Below are 23035 nucleotides of genomic sequence, written 5' to 3'. Positions count from 1 at the left end.
TCAAGAAATGCAGATCATTTTGGCAAAATTATTACTTAAATGATTTATATCAAAAGAGCTTGTTTTGGATCTAGGCAGGAATATTTATCATGAATAAATGTAGAAACCGATCATGCAAAATGATCATTTACATTGAAAACTTAGAAGAGATTTTCATTTGCTACGGAAAGTGATACAGTTTCTGGTAAAGATGGGACTTTAAAAATGAGAAGAAATGCAGCAATTTGTACATCTTGGTGGGTTGTAGTTTTAGTTGTTTTGGAAACCACAAAATATTTGTGAAATAAAATCATTTAAATAACAAATGTTGGTGAGGATATGGAGAAAAGGGAACTCTTAGGCACCCTGGTAGGAATGTAAACTAATGCAACCACTGAGGAAAAGAGGATGGAGTTTCTTCAGAAAAATTAAAAACAGAACTACCATGTGATCTGACAATTCCGCTTCTGGGTATTTATGTGAAGGAGATGAAATCACTGTCTTGAAGATACAGGCACCCCATGTTTGCTTCAGCGTTATTTACAATAGCCAAGATATGGAAACAACCCAAGTATCCACGGGCAAATGAATGGATAAAGAAGAGGTGGTAGATACACAACGGAGTATTATTCAGCCAAAAACAGAGAAGGAAGTCCTGCCATTTGTGAAAACATGGATGGACCCTGAGGGGATTACGCCAAGTGAAATAGGTCAGACAGAGGAAGACAAATGCTATATGATCTCAGTTACATGTGAAACCAAAAAAAAAAAAAAAAATCTGAAGCTACATGTGGTCATGGATGTTAACTAAACTTGTGGTCATCATTTTGCAATATATACATACATCAAATCATTATGTTGTATGCCTAAAAACTAATACAATGTTATATGCCAAATATATCATTTTAAAAAGCTAAAAAATGATTTACGTGTCCTTCAAATGATTAAAACATCCATCATACATAACCTAAAGGCATTGCCAATATTCGGAAACCACCAATCTAACATCTCCTGTTACTGAAGTAAGATAGAAATAAAAAGTAAAATACTGGTAAAAAAGTTTGCCTCAAAATTTGTATCCTTCTAGAGGAGGGAGGTGGTATAGCTCAGTGGTAGAGTGCACGCTTAGCATGCAGGAGGTCCTGGGTTCGATCCCCAGTACTTCCATTAAAAATAAAAAGTTTAAAGAAAAAAATGTTTAAAAACTTGTATCTTTCCATAACCTGTCAATTCTTATGTTCAAGTTCAACCGTAGTCTCCACTTTAAACCTACACCTTCTTTTCTAATAGTCTCAACTGCAGGCAAACCTGGATCTAGGGATTTAAGAATGTATCTTCCAGATAATCTGTATTTTACATTCCTAAGTGCTATGCCACTGAATTTTGAAATGACACACATACTTGATTCACAAAAATCAAACAGTATTTTAACATGAACAAACAAGTGACACGTCCAGCATTTCTTACATATATACACGCAGACAGGCACTTGGGCAGCAAACATCGGCAGGCAAGCTTTTTCCTGGGGGCGTTCTCCCAGGCTGCGCGGACCAGCCGGCGCAGAGCACCGCGCACACCTGCACCAGCGGAAGCCGCAACCTCGGGACGCCGGAGACCCTCTCCGGGAAGATTTCCCAGCACAGCCCTTGAACCTGGAAGGCTCTGGCCCTTAATCTGATCTTTCTAAATTTGAGCCAGGAATGGCCCAGTTTACCGCGACTGGTTTAGTGGGACCAAGAAACTAATCGCATAAAGACTCAGATTACAGAGAGCTTTAAATAGCCAACTTGTCTAAATATAATCGTGTTAGGAGAATCAGTTAAATATCTGTGTTCAATCCATGGCAGTCTGAAAAGCAGGCAGGGACAGCACAGGGTGGAGATGAGCTGTCTGCAGCGGGGCAGGCCTGCAGCTCCCTGGAAATAAAGGAAGGCGGGGAGAGGCTCGGGCTGGAGTGACCAGCACGACAAGGTCCCTGCCCCGGCTGCCTGGCGCCCAGGCAGACCGAGGAGTCTGGCAGGCGTCCAGTCCAGGCAGCACCCACTGCGGCGACAGGGATCTGCTTCCTAGGCCTTGCAGACACTGCTGAAGGCATGAGCCAGCGTCCCGAGGCCGTGAGTGACTCAGAGGGACTCCCTGTGACTCCCCTGTGTCCCAGGGCTTCGAGAATATGGAACAGCTCTCAGAAGTAAGGGGCACCCACTCAGAGCAACAGAAGAAGAGTCAGACCTTTAAGTTAAAACTGCTCAATCATTTCTTTAGCATGACCAGGCTGGAATTCAGCCACAGGCTGCGGGTTTTCCTTTCTGTCACACTTTGCCATTTTATTTTCCTCTCCGTTTCTGAAAGAATAATATTTAAATCCAAACAACTAACTGATTTTATTCAAAGGCTCAGAAATTCATCTGTTTAGCTTAGGCCCAGCTCCGACACTGGCCCTGGCCTCGGGACCACACGGGCATCCCGCCCCACGGACCCCACCTTCCTCCCCAAACCCCCGGCCCGAAAAACAAAGCCCAATCAATCATGAGAGGAGGACTTGGGGACTATCATCTCTCTAGTAATAGACCGGAAATGCTCACCGGTGGAAGCAAGCACACGGGAACAGGATCGGGGGTCCAGCACGGGGAGCCACGGCCGGGCTGGGCGCACTAGACCTTTCTACCCAGAAAATCAAACCATGTCCTCCAGAGCAAGGGCCACAGTCACACAACCCGGGGAACGGAGACAGCCCTGTGTGTATCCCCTCATTTGACCACTCAAACACCCATCAGGCAGGGGTGTTTGTTTTGCGTTTGTCTGGCAGGAAGTTCCCCGATGGGAGGCTCAGGGCGTGTTGAAGGAAGCTTGGGTTTCAGAGGTTTGGGGAGCTGGGTCTGAGTTCCAGCCCCCCCACTTCCTCTCTCTGTGACTCCGGCCAAGAACCTGTATCTCTGGAGGTCGCCACAGCGCAGGGTCCGACTGGCAGGAGATCCCACACAGGAGCCAGGGCCACCCCCAGGGCTGGAGGGAAGAAAGGACATCAGAGGGGCCCCATAAATGCCCTCCAGAGGCATATCCTGGCCTAAGACCCCAGGCACCACATACCTTTTGAGAAAAATATCAACCCAAAGTCTCCTCTCCAGGTCGAATCTCATGGTAGGAAAAAAGCCTACTTTCCAGATTCTAAAAAAATCTACAGCTCGAGGAGAGTGTTAGGGTCCCCCCAAAGTTCAAAGCCACTCTGACAGGGAGCTAAGGGGCTAAGGTCCCCCCAGATCCCCCACAGCGGTCAGCTCTCAGGGTCCAGAACTCCAGGATGGACTCCAGTGCAGGGAAGAGACCTTGTCCAGAACCAGCTCCTGGGGCAGAAGTTTGTTTTGAGGACCCCGCCGGCCAGGCTAAGTGGACTGTCACCGCTGGCCCCGCCTCGGGCCCTGACACGTGCCTGCGGTACCTGGGACCAAGCTGCACCTCATACCCCTGGTCTTCAGAGAAAGGGCCACAAGGGACCACAAACTCCCCAGGGAACCTTAATACCAGTGCAGGACACGGGGAGAAAGTGGACATGAGGGCAGCAACGGTCCTCATGTTTGAAAAGACATAAAAACGCCAGCAACAAAAGAGTCGGTAACTTCCGAGGCCGTTCTGAGATTTGAAAGGATGACTTACGTTGAGTCAAGGGTCCGATTGATTTTTGCAATTATTCCCAAAGAGGGGTCGATCTTGGCATACATCGTTGACATCACGCCCACAACCACGATGAGCCAACTGGAGGGACTTGCCGGGTACACGCCGGTGATGATGCCATTCTAAAAACAGACACACACGACATGAGCAACATCCCGCCTGGTGATGGGGCCAGTGAGCTGTCAGGTAGTGGAGGGGGGTTCGCACATGCGGACAGCTAAGTGACCTCACTGTTACTGTTGGAAACCTCTCCCAGAGCCTCCAGCCACGGGTTGTTCCAACTTCTGTCCAGCTGCTTCCCTTCCTCACTTCTGAGCCAAAACCCTAGCTAAGACAGTTTCCCCTGGGAGCAACCCCGGGACATTAGAATCACCCAAGGCACTAGCCCGAGATCCACCCCGATTGACTGGGGACACCAGCCACTGAGCCAACCACGATGTCCTCTCCCCAGCCTGCTATCCCTGGGATGCCCCGAGACCCCCACTCCAAAACCACCGCTCCTGCTGCTCCTGAATCAGATGCTGCTGGACCCCGAGGTATTTACAGGAGACTTCACTCCATGTCGAGGATTTTCCATAAGATGCTTCAGCCAAATCTTCCCAACCCCTCTTCAAAAAAACAAAACAAAAAACCAAGAACTATCATGGTGTGGGTGGGAGTGGGAGGAAATATGACACAAAATTGGCAAAATGTCGACAGTTGTGGAAACTAGCAGGCAAGCAGTTCTGTTCATTATTTTCTTTACTTCTGTGTATGTTTCAGAGCTTCCAATTAAGAAACAATTCTTACTAAAGCCATCTTAATAAGGGACTGATCTGACCAAGACAATGGATTTGAAAACTCTCAACGCTTTATCCAAATTCCCTCAGAAGATACTTGCATTCCTACGTGCTATTCCCATGGTCAAGAGGTGTGAGAAAAAGATTTCAAACATGGTGGAGGGGTAGGGGGGCTTCTAGTGTTCTCTGAAGTAAAAAGCGTTCTTGTAAAATAAATAAATACATACATACATTAGGTTAAATTAAAATGGAGGGAGGAAGGTTCTAGATACAGTGTCTCTGCTCACCACATCACCCCCACCCTGCACCTGCTCTGCCAGCCCTGCCCCACCCCACCCCGGGCATCAGATGGTCCTCCAAGGAGCCATGTGGTTAAGCGGGGCCCTCGCCGTTCATTGTCTATTTTTGTATCTATCTGTCTTGCCTCCTCAGCAGTATTACAAAGAGCCTTTATTTTGGGGGGAGCGGGAGGTAATTAGGATTATTTATTTATTTTTAATGGAGGGACTGGGGAATCGAACTTGGGACCTCGTGCATGCCAAGCATGCACTGTACCACTGAGCTATACCCTCCCCTCAACAAAGCCTTTAAAGTCACAGAACAACGTTTCGGAGGGGCTGAGATGAGGGCCACACCCGTGCACCCCAGCATCTGCTCTCCTTCACGTGAAGGTAAAAAGGAGGCTCAGCAAGGCCAGGTGTGCAAACGGCACTTTCCACGGTAGGGGGCGCCCTCCTCATCTTCCAGTGGGTCATGCAAGGGCCCAATGTGGCCTGGCCACATAGCTGGGCCCTGGAACCCTCCGGCTGAGCCCGGGGACACCTGTCCAGCCAGGCCAGCTCCCAGGGGCCCGCCCACCTTCTCGCTGGCCACCGTTCTCCCCTACTCTACCTCCTGGGCCTTCCTTCCCAGCCCTCCTCATCCTTCCCTCTGAAAGGAAAACCGGAGAACAAATACACAAACCGTAGGAGTTACCCTGGGGGACTTTTGAGTCAGGGGCTTTCACCTTGCTTGAATTTTTTTTAAAAGATGCATTTACTTGTTCCTTCTGTGATTTTTTAAAAATAAATTAAAATGAATTAAAAACAAGACACGTGCTTTAAAATGGTGACTAAATGTTCACTCTTTCCGGTGAACAGAACTGAGAACCCATGTCATTAACTGTGTTTGAATGTACATGCATCTTTTCCAATGCTGGACTATTTTTTCAGCCAGTTATCTGTTAAAGAAACTCACTACTGTTTTGCACAGCTGGAAAACAAGCCTTTTTCTACAAAGCGTAGAGGCTTCTGGACTCAGAGCCAGAGACATAGATATCAGCCTTTACTCTGCTTCTCCCAAGCAGGTCACTTACCCTCTGGAAGCCCCAATTTCCTGGCCTGCACTCGGGGGTCCCGATTTCCTACTTGCCTTACAGAATTTCTCCAAGAACCCAGTGAGCCAATCTGCGAAAGTGTTTCATAAGCCTTAAGCACCGCGGAACCATACAAACACATGTGCTGTGCCAGCAACCACTCTAAGACATGCCTACTCCAGTAGCACCTGGAGTTCTCAGGCGGTAAAAGGAATACTGAACGGATTACTGAACAGAATACTGAAGCAAGTGTCTGAAAACCTTGAATCTGATGAATTTCTTCTTCCAGGAGTGAAGTCCGGACAGACAGATCTGCTTGAGGGCCTCATGGCTCAGCCGGAGGTCGATCCCATCAGGAGTGACCGTGAACTGGAAGGCCACGGCTTGGTGAGCCTCTGCCATGGTCAGCGATCTCCTGGAAAGACCAGAGGAGAACATGACACGGGGGGAGTTCACCGGACGTTAGAAGACCCCTACTTGCACAGAAGTGTCATCCATTCCAAATTTAAGGGTTTCGTCCGTGTTGGACAGATTCAGTGTTTTTCATCAACAGATCCAACTCCTTGATCACACATCGACCCTGCCCTGCCCGTCCAGCACCTGCTTGGAGGCCCTGGGGGATCAGCAGAGTCCAGGCGTGGGACACCCCAGCCCTGGCCTTGGCCATCCCACCTCGCCTGCAGGTCCAGCCCGGGCACACCCGGCCGACACAGGAAGCTGGTGGTGGCTTAGCAACATGCTCAGCAGAGGCAAATCCCTTCCCTGCCCACCCGGCAGCTGGGAGGCTGACACAGAAAGTCCACACACAGTCCTGACAGCCCTGAGCCGGAATCTTCCAGTGGGAGCTCGGGACCGACTCCAAATGCCCTGGCCCCTGTGTAAGTGTGGTTGCTGCCCTGGGAAACCACTTGAGGCCGCACCCAAGAGTCCATGAAAACCGGACGCTCGCAACTCTCAGGATCAGCTGGGCCTTCCTCCTCGGAGGCTGGTGAAATCAAAGTGGCGTCAACAGCGCGAGGGGCTGTTCCTTGCTCACCCGGTGCCAGCTCGGCCCCCTGCGGGCTTCCCACCTGGCAAAGGAAAGCCCACCTCATTCCCTGGGCCTGCTGGGCACCTTCTGTCTTCCTCCACCTCTTCCTCGGGGGACCACCTCCTCCTAAACTGTCCAACCAACAGCTCGAATCCACTTCTCAAAAAGCGGCCCAGGTGGCTCTAAGATCCCCCCAGAGCCTGGAGGCTGACTCTTAACCTCTCCTCCCATCAAAGCCTGGGGTGAACACTAGGCCGGCCCTATGGAGATAAGGATTCTGCACGGCCTGTCACAGCAAATAAAATTATGCGTTTGGCTACCTTTCAACGATTTATCATCTTTTTACACAGAACAGGAAGGCAGAAAAGGCAGGAGATTAAACATAGTGTTTGTAAACAATTCTCTGCAAAGGTGATGCGTGCCGGGCGAGGGCAGAGGGACTCAGGATGTTTGCAGTCTCCTTGTCTAGTCAATGGCCTTATCAGACCTCTCTGAATTTCACTAAGGATTTGCTTGTTTTGAGTGGCTCAGACTAAAAACCGAATGCAACCCCCATCCCAAAATGAATAATTTGTTTTTTGAGTTTTGCAGAAGCCAAGATGGCTATCCTGAGTCGGTCTCTCCTGACTTGAGCCACGAGCACAAAATGAATGAACCAGACGGATGGCAAGGGTTTGAGAAGCTCCCTTCACAAATCTAACTACCAAAAATTCCACCCTGGAGTCTACAGCCTCGCACCTAGAAACATTTATCACTGTGATATACCCGCCTCGACGTCCCTGGACCGTGGCCAACAGGAAAATGCAAAACAAAGCTGCAGCCAAATACCATTCACACCCACCAGGATGGCCACGAAGTCGATGCGTGATAGCGCTGCTGGCGAGGCTGTGGACGACTCGGAGCCCGCCGCGCGCGCCGCCGGTGGAGACGGCAGATGGCGCAGCCCCTTCGGAAGCAGTCTGGCAGCTCCTCAGACAGGTAAACACCAAGTTACCACGTGACCCGGCAACTCCACGCCTGGGCAAGTGCACACAAAAACCTGCACCCGGTGTTCACAGCAGCACGAATTGCAACGACCCGAAGTCAGGACAACCCAACGTCCCTCCAGGGATGAACAAGCACGTGAACCTGCTCTTCCACCCGGCGCAACGGGGCTGGGCAACACAAAGGGGTGAAACACTGGCACCAGCCACCACACAGGTGGACCCTGAAAACATGATGCTAGTGAAAGAAGCCAGACAGGAGTCCACCTGCAGGAAAAGTCCAGAACCTGCAAATCCACAGCGACAAAGCAGCGTCGCGGCTGCCCAGGACCGGGGGGCGAGGGAGGCTGGGAGGAGGGTTTCTTTTTGTGGGGAAGAAATCTTCCAAAACTGGGGGTGACGGCTGCACATGCTCTGAATCTGCTAAAAACCACTGACGCGTACACGTCGGCTGGGTGGATTACGTGGGATGTGGACGATAAAGCTCCCAGTAAAGCTGTCATGACAACACCACCGCCCCGTGAAATCCAAGTGTTTGCCTATTTCTCCCTCACACACCTAAACCTTCTCTCCTCAAATACGAGAGTCAGGTGGGTGGGTGCATCACTCCCTCCTCCCTGATGCGTCCACCCTGTGCTCCATTCACACTAAGGCCCCCTTCAAACAACTGTGACCTCACGGCAATAAAGAATTACCATTAAATGCTTTCAGGTGTCGTACGACGTTAGTCACGGTTGTGCTGTCTCTCAGCGATACTGACATACTTACCAATGGCCTTTTACCTTTTATCATGTCTGGAGTTGCGTTAGACTGTCTTACCAGTTCATCCGCTGCTGCCACTCGCCCCTCTGGGCTCCGAGCTGGGAGGTCACCGTTCCTCTTCCAGCCCCCCTGCACCCCAGTTGTCACCACCCATGGAGCTCTGCCTGTACCTGCGCACACAACTCGACATTTCAAGCTTGTCTTCACTCATGCCGAAACAAGACAACCGGAAATTAACCTTGCATCTTTCCCACACCCTCCCGGCCACCTCTCCTTGCAATACCTCCATCATCTGCTGTGCCCGGGCAGGAACGGGCTAGAACGGTCCTTACCCCATTCCTTGCCCCGCACTGGACGCAGGCACCAGAACCTGCTGGTTTTCAAAGGCATGCTGCCTGCTCACCAGGACCATCCCCACCTGGGTGGAGAGAGGGGGGCTGCCCTGGGGATCAGGTTTACGCAGCACAACCGGGGGGACCCACCCACATGGCAGAACAAACACTTGTGCCCCAAGTTCCAGGGGGGCCAAAGGAGAAAGCGTGTGAACTGTCTCCCCTTCTGTCATTCAATTGTTTCTGCAAATCATCACTGAGCAACTACCGGAGGGAGGCCTTCTGACAAGAATTTTGAACTGGGAGGGGCGGACTGAGAGCGGAAGCACCTTCTAGAAGGTCTGGGTGGGTGACGGGAGAAGGCCCCTTTGGGGGCTGTTCTTGATGTAAGGCCACCTCTTGCCTTGCACCCCCAGACCAGCTCAGGGGGACACTGGGGGGCAGCTGCTTGTGACAGCAAACCCCCCAGCTGCAAGGAGATTCCCAGAAATGTATCCCATACACTGAAGACAAAAGCCTTCTTTGTCTGTGTGTCCGGCATGCTATGCGGTTCCTTCCCCTGGAAGGACAGAAATCACTTCGGGCTGCATCAGGTGGAGAGCAGCCAAGCGATAAGCCTGCACAAACCTCCAGGCCTGGGACACACCTGGTCGCTGCTCCTCCCAACCCTGCCCCCCGCCCGCCAACCCTCCCCCTCCCCCTGGGGCTGACCATGGGAACCATGCGATGGTGCCGCTTTAAAAAGCAGGAGGGCCACTAAAGGAGCGAGACCACCACCAAGGTCTGTGCCAGAGCACTTAAGCACCTTACGCTAATCTGCTCCAGGAAAAACACCAAGATCCAGAATAAGGCGCTCTGGTTGAGAATGATGACCTACTTATTGCAATTTTTAAAAAACTGTAGTAGAGCTGACTTACAATGTTGTGTTAGTTTCTGGTGCACAGTGATTTAGTTCTACGTATATAGTCACTATCATATTCCTTGTCAGTACGGGTTATTAAAGCTACTGAATATATAGTTCCCTGTTGTTCATCTATTTTATTGCAATTTCGTAAATCCATATAGCTGATCCATCACGTGGCTCTTCCCGAGGCCTTGCCAGGCCGTCCCCTGGTCACCTCCACTCAGCCAGGCCCTTCCAAGTCTGACTCACAGCTAGGATGCCTTCTGCCCTGTGTCCATTTCTCTTGTCCTGCCTCACATCTGGCTCAGGGCTCCCCTCTCCAGGCGCCCGCCTTGGAATCTGCATTCCGGAAGCACAGGAGTTCCCTCAGTCACACCTAGCAATTTCACCTGCACTCGCTGGCACACGACTTTCACTTGTAAATGATCCATTTAACCTTCCAGCATAAACTGTAAACTTCCCCGGGACACGAATCCTTGTTGCATTCTCCGAACAAATCACGAGGTCCACAGATAGTTCTGGAACACAGAACCGCAAACGGACAATTTGACAGGAAACGTTGCAACATCTCATTCAATTTTGCTAAGATAACCTTAATTCTCCCAATGCTACTCCCCAAATTCTTGGCCAGTCAGTTGGTCTGTACTTCGTTTTTCAAATCTGCTCGCTTTTGCTCTTTCTTCACAATAGATTCCTGTTAACAAAAACATTTCACCTCAGAGGGTAGTGGCCTGCAAATCACATGACTGATCACGTGATCAAAAAGCCATCCTTAAGACACAATGTGTCCCTCCAGAGCCCTGCCCGCCTTCAGCGCCGTCTTCCCCCGCCCCCACCCTAGGTTCTGTGACCAGCAGAAGGAAAGGAGGTGAAAGGTCATCCAATGCAAAGTATGGGGCCAGACCTCAAAACGGCCCGGGGAAAACAGAGATGTGGAAATCACCTCTGTCAGTCAAAACCAACAATAAAGCTTGCCATGTTACAGTGGACTTCCTAGAAAACAATGGAAATATGTAAGTAAATTACATGTTGTTAGAAGTCTTTTGACATAATCTTGAACTCCCCAAACAAGGAGGGGATAGGCTGTAGGTAGGCAGAGCATACAGATGAATTCTTGTGCAATTAACAATAAAGATACAAAATCTTCCTTCTACCAAACTCTTTGGCATATGCCCGACAAATGTGATCTACATTTTACCTGCATTAATCCATTTTCTTTAAAATTTATGGCTGACTTTTTAAAATATTTAATTTATTTATTATTATCTTATTTAACTATTTTATTTTGGTTAGGGGGAGGTAATTAGGTTTGTTTATTTTAATGGCAGTACTGGGGATTGAACCCAGGACTTCATGCATGCTAAGCATGAACTCTACCACTTAAGCTATACCCTCCCCCAACATTAACCCATTTAATTCCCACTGGAACCCCAGGAAATGGGTACTAGCACTATCCCCATTTATTAATGAGAAGACCAAGGCTTGGATGTCAAGAAACTTACCCAATGTCACAGCTAGCAAACAGCAGAGCTGGGAATCAGACTCAGGTCCAACTCCAAAACTCATGTTCTTACCTATCAAGTCAAGTGCTAAGTACTCCGTGAAAAGTTCAACTTAAGATTCCTAAAGTTACAACACAGATATAAAATTAGGTCACTCTGTCGTAACCAAAGTGATGTGATCGCAACCAGCAATAAAACAACAGTAACTACAAACACGATGGGTGCCAACTCGAAAATTCTTTACATGCTCTGGTCTTCCCGCTAGAATTGCACAATTCATAGGCCCGCAGGCCCTGCCTTCTATTAAAATCCAGCTGACAGACAGCAGCCCATCTCATCCAGTGGGAAACAACTGTGCTGGGAATCCTGAGAAAAGGTTACCCACAGGAAGTGACAGCTTACAGCAGCACAAATACCAGCCAGGGCCTCCAGGAGCACAGCCTGCCTCCCTCATCAGAGAGAAAGGGTGAGGCTGGATGACACCTGGGCCACCACCCCTGGAAAAACTCTTGAGAGAAGACACTGCAGGCAGAGACTCTGTAACATCTTTGGTGGAGGGCAGAGCATTTATCATCCACAACATACTGTGGCCAACGCCTGGGAGGCGTTCTGCTTGGCTAAACAAAGCTGGTTCTGCCCCCTAGGACTGGCTCCAACTTGGGGAAACCATGTTCCCGCCATGCTTGGCGATCAAGGTGATACCCAAGCCAGCCTCAGCACTGCTACCCAAAGCACTTCAAGGAAAGCGCCAGGAGGGTCCTGCAAGGGATTCACCAGCCCAGGGGTTCACGTCTCTTCTCAGGTTCCGTTCTGCTCCTTGGTATTTAGTATTCCTGCTATTACGCGGATGATGAAGTTGAGGGGTTGGGTGTGGGCAGAAATGAGCAGTAATGGGAAGAAAAATGAAAGCCCTCCTTTCCACGGGGCTGGGGGCGCCCGTTCCCTGTGTGCCCACGAGCCACATCCTTATTCGCCTACAGCCCTGATTCTCTGTACAACCCTGATTCTCTGTACTCTCGCTCATTTTTTCACCAACTGTGTACACAACAAATGCAAACTGCTCTCTCCCTAATCTGATGGCATCACCTTAGAAGCAAGGATATGAGACTCAAAACTCACTGTACGTTTTGGGGAGAGGCTTCATGTACCAGAAAGGGGCAGGAACTTTCATTTGTGAAGGGCTGTATCTTTTTTTTTAATTTCCTTATTTTTTTTTAAATTTTTATCTATTTTCTTTGGTGGGGAGGAGGTAATTAGGTTTTTACTTGTTTATTTTTAATAGAGATACTGGGGATTGAACCTAGGACTTTGTGCATGCTAGACACACACTCTACCCCTGAGCTATACCTCCCCACTATATCTCTAATTCAAAACTGAGCATTTAATGTTTGCGATATTTAAACCGGCCATGTGGTTAATTCCTTGCAGTGGAGTATATCCTAGTAAGCCGTTCACAGGGGCAAGATGCTGGGTCAAGGCGGGTTATAGGGGAATTCTGACTCATCATCCTTTTCTCTACAGCTCTCAAAAAGCAGCACAGCTCCTGCCAACCGAGGCACTGTCAAAATCAAGTAAAAATTTTAACTTAAGGCTTACAGTGTGTCATGTTAACAAGTAATAGTTAATCAAATACATACAGAGAAATACAGAGAAATAAAAGAACTGGGGAAAGGGCATCGAGGATCACTTTTTAATAAAGAGAACACAGCATGTCTTGCAGGCCCTAATTATCTGCACTATCTATTCAAGCGTTTTCTCTGGATGCCCACCCAGAAGGACCCCCTCCAACCTGGCCGACATCCTGACCAAAGACAGTTGGGGAAGGCAGGCATCCGCCCAAGAGCAGTCCCCAGACCTCTAGCCCCCACCAGAGTGTGGTTCCCACAACTGTCCCTAAAACTGGGGGAGTGGTGCCCCTATTCCCCATGCAGGTGCTTGCACCCAGAAATGCAACTGAACTTAAACCACATGTTCCAATCTGGGAGACTGCAGAACGCAGCCGTTCCTGTAAATCCTGCCTGCAGTCATGGTATTGTTTGCCGGAAGCTCTATTCATCTCACACCCTCAAAGCTACTCTCACATCTGGCTTCTTACTGGATACTCATAAAACCCCTGTGAGGCAAAGGACAGCTGTCAGAGGCACCACTTTACTGATGAGGAATGGAAACCCAGAAACACGCACGGCTGATTCAGTGTCATGTCCAGTGGGCCCCGGGGTGGGGGTAGTGCCAACACCCGGGCCTCTGCCTGCACGGTGGTCTGGGGAGCAGCTGGTTAAAGGGAAGGAGTACACGCTTCAGGGAACACAAATTCAGGTTAAAATTCCAGCTCTGCCACTTACTCAGAAGGGTGTGTGTGTGTGTGTGTGTGTGTGTGTGTGTGTGTGTGTGGTCTGGAGCAAATGTCATCGCCATTCACAAGATCTGTTTCCTGGCATATAAGTATGCATATTACCCTTCCCTCACATGAACCCAAAGAGAGCAAGAGATGGGCCTGATACCACACTAGGTCTCCACTGCAGGAACACACTCTTTGCACCTTCCCAGCAGTCCCCCAAGAATGTGCATTTCCATGTAAATTTCCATCCTCTTTCTACTGCCCCCAGCCAGTGTTTGATACCCTGGTCCAAACATCTTTGACATTTTTCAGCAGCATTCCTGATTTACTTTCTGCGCCCCTTACTATACCTCACTCTGCACAGCAGTGTGTGCTTGCAAAAGTAAAAAGAACCCAAAACTCCGTGTATTTAATCTTTTTAAGGCTCAGAGGAGCTGACATGGGAAATCAGTGATAAATGTATAATTTTATCAATGAAGAATTATTTCATAAAAAGTAAAGCTTGAGTTACAGCATATGACAATTTCTTAAAGGAAAGGTTGTTTTGTGTCTGCTTTTAATACAAACATGTATTACTTTTTTAATGGGGGGGGTGTTTCTAAAGAAAGGGGATTAACCCCTAGCTCAATTTCTTAGAAACTCAGTGTCCCCGGCCTCAAGGAGCTTACTCCCTGCCAGGGCATCGTAACACAACATAACACAACGTGCTGAATGCTGTGTGTGTGTCAGGTACCCGGAGCCAGTATTCTGCGGGGAAGGTGGGGGTGCTGACCCCTTCACATGTGGAAGGAAAGAGTTGCTGGTCTCCAGTGCAACAGTCCCGGACCACAGTAACAACGTGAAGCAAGGTCCACCGAGGGGGGACCCAACAGGTGCACCTGCCCTTGCTTCCCTCACACCAATGTCCCCTGCCCCAAAGGCCCCTTGCCACACTGCAATCTAGGGGAGAAAGGGGCTCAACCATTCTGTCGCTTGTTCAACATACAACTGAATGCCTGCTGTGGGTCATGGAAACGGGGAGGAAGGCGAGTTCAAGCGCCTCTCAGGAAGCAGAAGCAGCTCGTGGGGCTCAGGGGACAGCTGGGAAGGCTCCAAGATGCCCTCCGGTTCCTGGGGTGGGTAGGTGAACCACCACATGGAAGGTATGTTAGAGTCCTTTCCTTTTTACCTCAAGAACTCGGTGCCCAACAATCAGCCAATAATCCTTCAGAAGCTGAGCAGTAGCTAGCTACCCAACTTCCCAGCCCTCCATGGTGGCCAAAACCCTACCCTCTACCCTGAGAGGTCACCTCACCCAGCACAATCTATTTCTTTCAATTATTAACTTCCCATAACATTCCTGGACATAAAAAACACCCAACAACGCAAAAAAAAAAAAAAAAAAAACCATAAAAGGCATTCCTCAGAACTGCGGCTCCGGGTTAACTTACCCAAGAAGGTCAAGCTGGCCTTAGCCCAAGGCCTGCTGGGAACCCAATGTCCACCTAGTATTTGTTTGGGGTAAAAGGTGAAGTTCACAAAAGGCAACAAGATATCAGAAATCAACAAGCAGAAAATATTCCTCCTTATGTTAAGTAGATTTTTTTTAAATGCCCCGTGCAGCCGGGACTATCTCTACAGTCGTCAAAGAAACTTAACAGCGGTGCCTTCTGGAGAGGGGCGCTGCCTGCACTGAATTTCCACTCGCACCCCTTCATCTTGTGCTTATAATACCTCTTTTAAAAATTTTTTCTTTTGGGGGGGGTAATTTGGTTTAACTTATTTTTAGAGGAGGTACTGGGGATTGAACCCAGGACCTTGTGTATACTAAGCACGCGCGCTAACACTTGAGCTATATCCTCCCCCTATTATTTATCTTTAAAAAACAGAAAAATCCTCGCAGGAAAAACTCAAGAGGGGCTCGAGACATTCGAAGGAAGTAGAAGCCTGCTTAAAGTCCGAGACAGAATCTCGGAAACACTGGAAACAGACCAGCTTGAACAACAATTCTATTCTTAAAAGCAGCAATTTTTCCGGAATTCAAAGTGCAGGCTTCCACCGGCAACAGAACTCTGCTCTGCCAATGATAACCATGCAGAGTGACTAAACATTTTTTCCAACAAAGGGAAAAATGCACTCGTAACAAAGTGCAGAACCGGCCCGGGGCCGAGCGGGCACGCGTTTCCGCCTCCCACCTCCCCGCGGCTGCAGACCGCAGGCTGCGTCCCTAATTGCTCGCTGCGAACACGTCGTCGCCCGCCCCGCCAGCAACTGCGGTCGGCGCGCCCCGCCCCGCCCCCGAGCGTCACGTGACGGCTGAGAAAAGTAGGGGAAAGGTTAGCGCGAGCCCCGCCCCCGGCCTGGCGCGTCCCAGGCGCTCAGATCCTGTTCCACCCGCCAAGCCCGCAGAGACCTTCCGGAGGGAGCTGGCGCGCGTCCCCCGCGCTGCCACCCCGGCGACAGCGGGCAAAACGCAGCGCCTCTCGGTGGGAAGGCCGAGCCCTGCGTGATCAGCCTTGGGGACACTTAAGAGCTTAGTGTGCCCGAAGGCAACCCACGCCAGAAACGCGGCAGTGCACCCCGCGAGCCCGGAGCGCCTTCGGAAGGGGCGCGTTGCGAAGCCCAAGGGGAAATTAAGGGTGTTTCCATGAATGCGCACTTGGGGCCAGAGTTGCGTAAGCCCGGGCCCTCGCCCCAGGACTCCCCGCAGACCCAGGTTTGACCGCTCGGTGACCACGGGGCTGGGGCCCCGGGCCAAGGGCGACAGCGATGCCAGGTTTCTTCCCTTCAACTCTGGGTTAGGCCGCTTGTTTTCAGTACAAACTCGAAAGGTTATTTTGGCCTGTGCTTGACGCCAATTTCTGCTGCTCTGATACAAAGTATGTGCACTCCTTAAGATGGCCCATTTTCTGATTCCAACAGCTGTTCAGATGGAGTTCAATGTGCAAGGTCAGGTCCAGCAACACATCTTGGTAAGAAAACCGGTTATTTACATGATAAAAGGCGCCTTGGGCACGCAGAGGCAGAACCACTAAACACTCCCTCGCCTCAACGATAACATTATCATCAGCATTAATGCCCTCATATTTACACCACACTAAGAGTCACCTCAAATAATTTGGAGGTGGGGGTGATGCTTGCTGCCATTTAAAAAAAAAAAAAAAGACCAGTGAGTTCGGCCATTTTTTATTTATTTGGTTTGTGGTTTAGAATAAAAATGCTTGAATATCTGGAATGACCAGAAACCGGATGCCAGTGAGAAATGGTATAACAAGATACACATTTCAAAAGATTAAACTGATTGTCACTTTATTAGGTAACTTACAAAGTTACCAGTTTCCTAGTAAAATCTATCCTTCAATATTTTAATACCACATGGAACAGAGGAACCGAAAGTCAGTTCTGAGTTGGGAATATTAAATTTCTCCTAATTACTAGGGATTTTTAACTCTCAGAGTTAAATAAGTGTAAGATCATCTTTGTTCCCTTCGGCTTTAAGGAAAGCCAGCCACCGATTTATATTATAAAGACGCTGACCCACCGCCTTTCGAAACAAAACGAAAGGAACTGACGGTCGGCTCGCCCAGAGTTGGGGTTAGGGGCTGCCAGAATCGGGGCTGGGAGCGGGGGCTGCTCCACCGCCCTGACCCTGCCGACCGGTCTCTCGGGCCAAGTTCGCCCTGATCACGTGACGACCCCACACCCTCCCACCCCTGGCAAAACTGCTCCCACTCCCGGCGCGACCTTGGGCTGACTCTGTGCCCACCTGCCCTAGACCCCGCGCTGCACGGGAGGATGGAGGACTCTCACAAGCGGGGACCCGGACCCGGCACCCCCTTTCGCATCCACCGAGGAAGCGCGGACAGCGCCGGGAGTCCCCGCGCCAAGGGCGTGTCCAAACGGCTGCACTGCGGGGGCGGGCGCCGACAGTTGGGTGGGGCGGTCCGCGGTCCCCCGCTGAGTCCCGAGCGCCCCCCTCCCCCGGCTTCCGCTTGGGACCGGCCCGCGACTCCGGGACGGTCCCCCGAACCCAATCCACCCTCCGAAGGGGAGGGAACGGGGTGGGATCAAGAAAGGATCGGCGGCGCCCTGCCAAGTCCGGAGGGCTGAGCATCCCTCCAGCTCCCGCACCGTACCTGACGGCAGGCCGACTGATCCTCCGGCGGACCCACCAGACCCAATCAACCCACTCCTGGAAAGTGAGGGTGAGATGAGAAAGGGAAGGGAGCCCGTGGCCCTACTGGCCCCAGACCGGAAGCGTCCTGCCAAGTCCTAAGGGTTGAGCATCCCTCCCGCAGCCGCACCGGACCTGCCGGCATGCAGACCGACCCCAGGTCAGACCCTCAGATCTAATCCACTGCAGGGGGTGAGGAGACCTGCCCTACTCCAGCTTCTGGCTCTCTACGAACTGAGTCCGAGAGTGGGCTAAGGGTTCCCCTCCGCGCCCCGGTACAGGCGGGGGCTTCCCACCCCCCGCCTCAGTCCGGGCCCCGGCAATCTCCGCCACCCCCCGCCCTGGGCCCCGCCGCAGCCCGCCCTCCCCGCGGCGCGCGGCCTCTGCCGGGCCTTACCGAGTCGGCGGACAGAAGCGCGGCGACAGCGGCGGTGGCTGCGGAGTGAGCGAGCAGCAAGCGAGCGCCGGGAGCTGCAGGGCCGCAGGCGAGGCAGAATGGACCCGACGCCGGTCTCGGCGGATTGGCTGAGGCGCCCGGGGCTGCGGCCTGGGTGGGCGGTGACTCCCCGCGCGCGGCGGGCCGGGGGCGGGACCTGGATGGGGCAGGGCGGGGCGCCCTGGGGAGCGTGCCAGATGAGAAACCGAGGCACGCCACCTCGGCCTCTGCCAGCACAAAGCGGAGGGCGAGATTTCTCGCCCTGCCAGCCTGTTTCCTCACCTGAAAAATGGGCCAACTGATTAGGGCTATGCTCATAAAAGCACTTAGCACAGTGCCTAGCTCATGCTCGCCCTTTATAGACATTGCCCTATATAATACCTACGGCGCCCCTATAAATAGCTAATCCTAGCCCGGGTCGGAGAAAGGATCACTAACCTGCCCACGGCCGCACAGCTAAGAAGATGGATCCGACTTTGGGCCCGGGTCTGACTCCAGAGCCCAAGCCCCAAATCGGACCTTATCCGGAGTGACAGCCGATAGACGATCTAGAGGCAGTGGTGGCTTGCAGGGCCAATGGGGTAATGCGAAATCCGGTGACATTTCTGAGCCTCCTCCTCACGTAACTGGCATGAAGTTCCTCCCTTGCAGGGATTTGGTAAGATTTAGGAAACTATTCTGGCGCCTAAAGCATAGCATAGGTTCCAGGCCAGGAAAGAATGACTGGAGGTAGGGACAGAGTGACCCATATACCCTCGAACCGATCACTGACCTCGCACCGGCTGATCCCAGGTTCTGAGCCTAGGGCAGCTGTCACCTGCAGCTATTTCAGGGGGCTCCTCACCTCGCGCAGAATGAGCGGCCGCTTCCCTATCTTTGCCCGAAATGTTCCTCAGGCCCCTGCTGGTGGTCCTGCATACAGCAAGTGCTCCATAAAAGAACCAGTTTTATGAACAAATACTTGGCTTCCCTAAAAGTCAACCATTCCTTTTGGCTATGAGAAATCTGTGCCTGCCTGTCTTTCCGTCTGCAGCGTTTGGTCGTCACTGCATAAGGGTTTAGAAGAGAAAATGAAAGTCCCTTCTTATTCACGCCCTCACCAGCCCCCACCACTACAGCTGCTGCAGGGAACTACTTGGCGCCCGCTCTCCAGGCTGTTTTGAATAAAGTCATAGGGTATGTGCTGTTTGTAACCTTCCTTTGTTTTCACTCGGTTTGTGTCATGGATGGAGTCCCCTGTCAAGGCACAGAGATGGCGGAATCTTTCACAGTATTGAATGTACCCCATGAATACGTTGGCTTTCCTCTTGCACCACTGCAGGCATAAATATATCTGCACTGGCCGTCAGTGTGCGTCTTTGAGCTCCTTTATCTCTCTGTAGATTGCTAGAAGTGAAGCAGACAAACAGATCAAAGGACAGGCACATGAGGCATTTGGGGGCCACTTTGGTGTCACTTACCAAACTACCTCTGGAAGAGCTTACTAACGTCCACTGCGGTGCGCACATGGGAGCCCGGCCTCCTCTCTAAGAGCTCATCACCGCTAGCTTGACCATCCTAAAAGGGATGGTGGAGAGATGTCTCTTATTTTAATTTGCATTTCTTTGAAGTTGAAATTGCAGATGCAAGAAGTTCCCCTGCTGGATCCTGTCTGGACCGTGAGATCCCAGGCCCGGAACCGCAAAGATTTCCTGGCCCAAGAGGGCAAGTGGGCTGGGCCAGGGCACACCTGCCCCAGGCTCTGCTGCGTGCACCTATACTGGCCTTTACCTGCCTGTAGGCCTCCCTGTCTTGTGCCTCGCAAGTTGAACTGTCGCTCTCACCTCAGATGCCCTTTTATCCTCTTCCTGGAACCCCAGATGTCTGCAGGTCCCGGCCCTCAAGGTCACTTTCCCCTTCACTCCTTGCCCCAGCCGTGCGCTCCGCTGGGATTGGCCCTGGGCCCTGTCAATTCCCAGAGCTCTGCGGCCTTGACCTTGCAGCCCCTCCCTGCGCGGCGCCACCTCTGCCACCTGCAGTCCCGGCGGGGAAGCGGCAGGGACTGCTGTCAACCCTGCGCTCACCTGTGCCCCAGTGGCTGGGATCTCTCGGCGGCGGTAATCCGTTCACGCCTGCCCCGCCGGCAACTCTAACCTAGCCGGAGACGCTTCATTCCCTCCTCTAACTTTGTTCCCTGGGACTGCAGCTCCCCGGGGCAGCACGGCATCGGCTATTAATAAAAAGAGGAGGAACTGAGTCCCCGGGGGAGCTCTGGGTCGGGTCCAATCCTGAGTTTCCTCGGAGTCAAAATACTCCAGTCTGCCTCAGAAAGTGATCTTTCTCAAGCTCTATTTTTTCCTTCAAATTCTTCCCTAGTTTGAATGGAACATACTGTAGCAGCTGCCTTGTGACTGTAAGAAATTCTTTATTTTAAAAAAATTTTAGAAGTAATTTTTTATTACTCCGAGATTTCCCTCTTTTTTCTAAAAATATTTTTATGGAAAAATTTAAACATATTTTAAAAATTAACAAAAACAGTGTAATATACTGTATAACCAAAACCCAGGTTCAGTAATTATCAGCTAGGGCAGAGTAGTTTGTCTGTGTTCCTGCCCACCCCACCCCCCACCTGAATTCTTTAAAGCAAATCCAGAAATCTGTTTCATCCACAAGTTCTTGAGTATGAATCTCTAAAAGATAAAGATTCCTTTTAAAAACATGATGGCAATGCCATTGTCCAACCTAAACTAGAGGAAAATGGTAAGACACAACTTGTAAAGCCTTCTTGGTCTGCCAGGAGCACAGCTGAGTCCTACTCTCTTGCCAGCCTCATTTCTTGCTGGCAGCTCCCAGCAGGTTCTGATCCAAAAGTGTGTAAGATTTTTTTTTGGAACTCAACTCCTATTTCCCAGAGGAAACAATTTGATAATCTCAGAGTTCTGCACTTCTGAACTTGAACCTTGAGCCCCCGTAGGCCATGAGTAAACAGTGGCGGTTCCATGTCAGGATGGTGATGTTTGCTCAGCCAGCATCTCTGGGGTTTGGTGAGGACAAAATGAAGTAATACAAGCAAACTGAACGAACACAGTTAGACCATGTGCTGGCAAAAGGAAGTCAGAGCCATTCGGAATGCATTCTTTTTTTTTTTTCCAATTGAAGTATAGTCAGTTACAATGTGTCAATTTCTGTGTTAACATCATAATGTTCCAGTCATGCATATAACGTATTCTTAATTGAATGGGCTTGGTCTGTGACCCAGTAATCCTACTCCTGGGTACACAGAAAAGGGAAATGGCAATACATGTCCATGCAAAGACTGGTACAGGAATATTTACAGATGATTCACTCGACAAAAATCCAGAAACAACCCGGATGCCCAGCGGCAGTAGAAGGGATACATAAGTTGTGGTTTCTCCACATGGTATAATAATAATAGGCAGCAAGAAAAAAGAATAAACTACAGACAAGCACAATGTGGATGGGTCTTACAGTTATTGTGTTAAGCAAAAGAAAGTCAAACACAGGGAAGTAAATACGACTTATTTATTATATATGCACTTATTTACTTATTAAAAATAAGTATGATTTCAATAACAGAAGTGATACATGTTCACAGCAGTGATGGCTATTGACCTAGAAATGCATGAAGGAGCCCGTGGCAGGCGTGGAGGTGCCCCGGGTTGGGTCGTGGGAAAATGCGTCACTCTGTATGCTTAAGATTATGCACTGATGCTCGTTGCTACCTGTGGGTTGGGCCTTGATTTTAAAAATCAAAAATTTAAAAAGATTTAGAGGTTTGGGTGAGGGTATAGCTCGGTAGAGCGTGTGCTTAGCATGCATGAGGTCCTGGGTACAATCCCCAGTACCTCCGTTAAAATAAATTAATTAAAAAACCTAATTATGTCCACCCCCCCCAAAATATAAAAAAAATTTTTTAATAAATAAAATAAAAGCTTTTGTCTGTAAACAGCACAGTTAATAACTTATTTCCTCATTTACTATTCAGAGGCATGGGCACAATTCCCAGCTGCCCTTACAATCAGCTTGGGGTGCATTCACTTCTTCAACAGATGCTTGTCTCTCAGTACAGGAAATGCCAAGATCTGCTGGGCTGCCAACCAGGGGCAAACAGATGCACATTTTGATCCTTATGGGTTCCCTTCAGATAAGTATGGGACCTCTTTAAAGCTGTTTAGAAAGGTCCGAATAGGTCAAAGTTCACCATGATGACCTCCTCAGATCCCAGTCATCTCTGAGCCCACCCGGAGCATGTGTGCTCCAGCCAGGACCTGAGCTTCTTGCTGTGACCAGAGAAGCCTGCAGGGCACACAGCAGGGGACGTCTCAGTGGATGCTCCTTGAAGTGGGTGTCTTGACTGACATGCCTGGATGCTGGGACCTCAGAGATGGGAAAGAGGTGACTATCCTACAGTGCATTTTAGCGGATGCTTGAACATCCAAATGAGAGCCCTGACAGCAGACTTCTGTGTCAAGGTGCTGAGTCTTTCCGCTTGGAGAAGGAGATGGGGAGGTAATACTTTGAGTCAACAGTTTTTAAACTTTGGGGATTGGCCGGGGTCATTGACCCTTTGAAAACCTGATGACAGCTACAAACCCACACACATCAATGGTAGTGAATAATTTCAGTCTTGGATCTTCTAAAGCCAATTTATCAATTCCTGACTCATATAAATCATGAAAAAATTATCCCAAAATTTGGAAATAAGGCAAAAGGTTGTCTAGAATGGCCTTTCCTTGGCTCACTAATAGGTCCTTCCAAGGATTAGCTCATTCTCCAGGGAACTGTGTCTTGACTAAGCCCCAGATCCTATGAAG

At 50.2% G+C, this 23035-nt stretch overlaps 1 protein-coding gene and 1 long non-coding RNA gene across 7 annotated transcripts in view; one reads left to right on the top strand and one right to left on the bottom strand.

The window, feature by feature from the left end:
- Nucleotides 1-18316, bottom strand: part of CPT1A (carnitine palmitoyltransferase 1A) — a 50199-nt gene extending 31883 nt beyond the window's left edge. For 3 of the 6 annotated variants that reach the window (XM_045517950.2, XM_045517952.2, XM_074371583.1), the window contains exons 1-3: nt 7653-7777; nt 6043-6196; nt 3631-3770 (exon numbers count right to left, since the gene is read on the bottom strand). In XM_045517950.2, coding sequence (XP_045373906.2) covers nt 3631-3770; nt 6043-6183 — 281 coding nt within the window. In that variant the 5' untranslated portion in view covers nt 6184-6196; nt 7653-7777. Of the gene's footprint in view, nt 1-3630; nt 3771-6042; nt 6197-7652; nt 7778-17747; nt 17768-18182 lie in introns of those variants that run through there. The other 3 variants (XM_074371584.1, XM_045517951.2, XM_074371585.1) reach the window with 3 other exon arrangements.
- On the top strand, nt 18197-22157 carry LOC141578810 (uncharacterized). Its single transcript, XR_012509502.1, has 3 exons — nt 18197-18336; nt 19255-19397; nt 19832-22157. It is a non-coding gene; the product is annotated as an uncharacterized LOC141578810 (long non-coding RNA).
- Nucleotides 22158-23035: the final 878 nt, after the last annotated feature.

This window comes from Camelus bactrianus, chromosome 10, assembly GCF_048773025.1.
Source record: "Camelus bactrianus isolate YW-2024 breed Bactrian camel chromosome 10, ASM4877302v1, whole genome shotgun sequence".
NCBI lineage: Eukaryota > Metazoa > Chordata > Mammalia > Artiodactyla > Camelidae > Camelus > Camelus bactrianus.
This window is presented reverse-complemented; position numbering and strand designations above follow the sequence as displayed.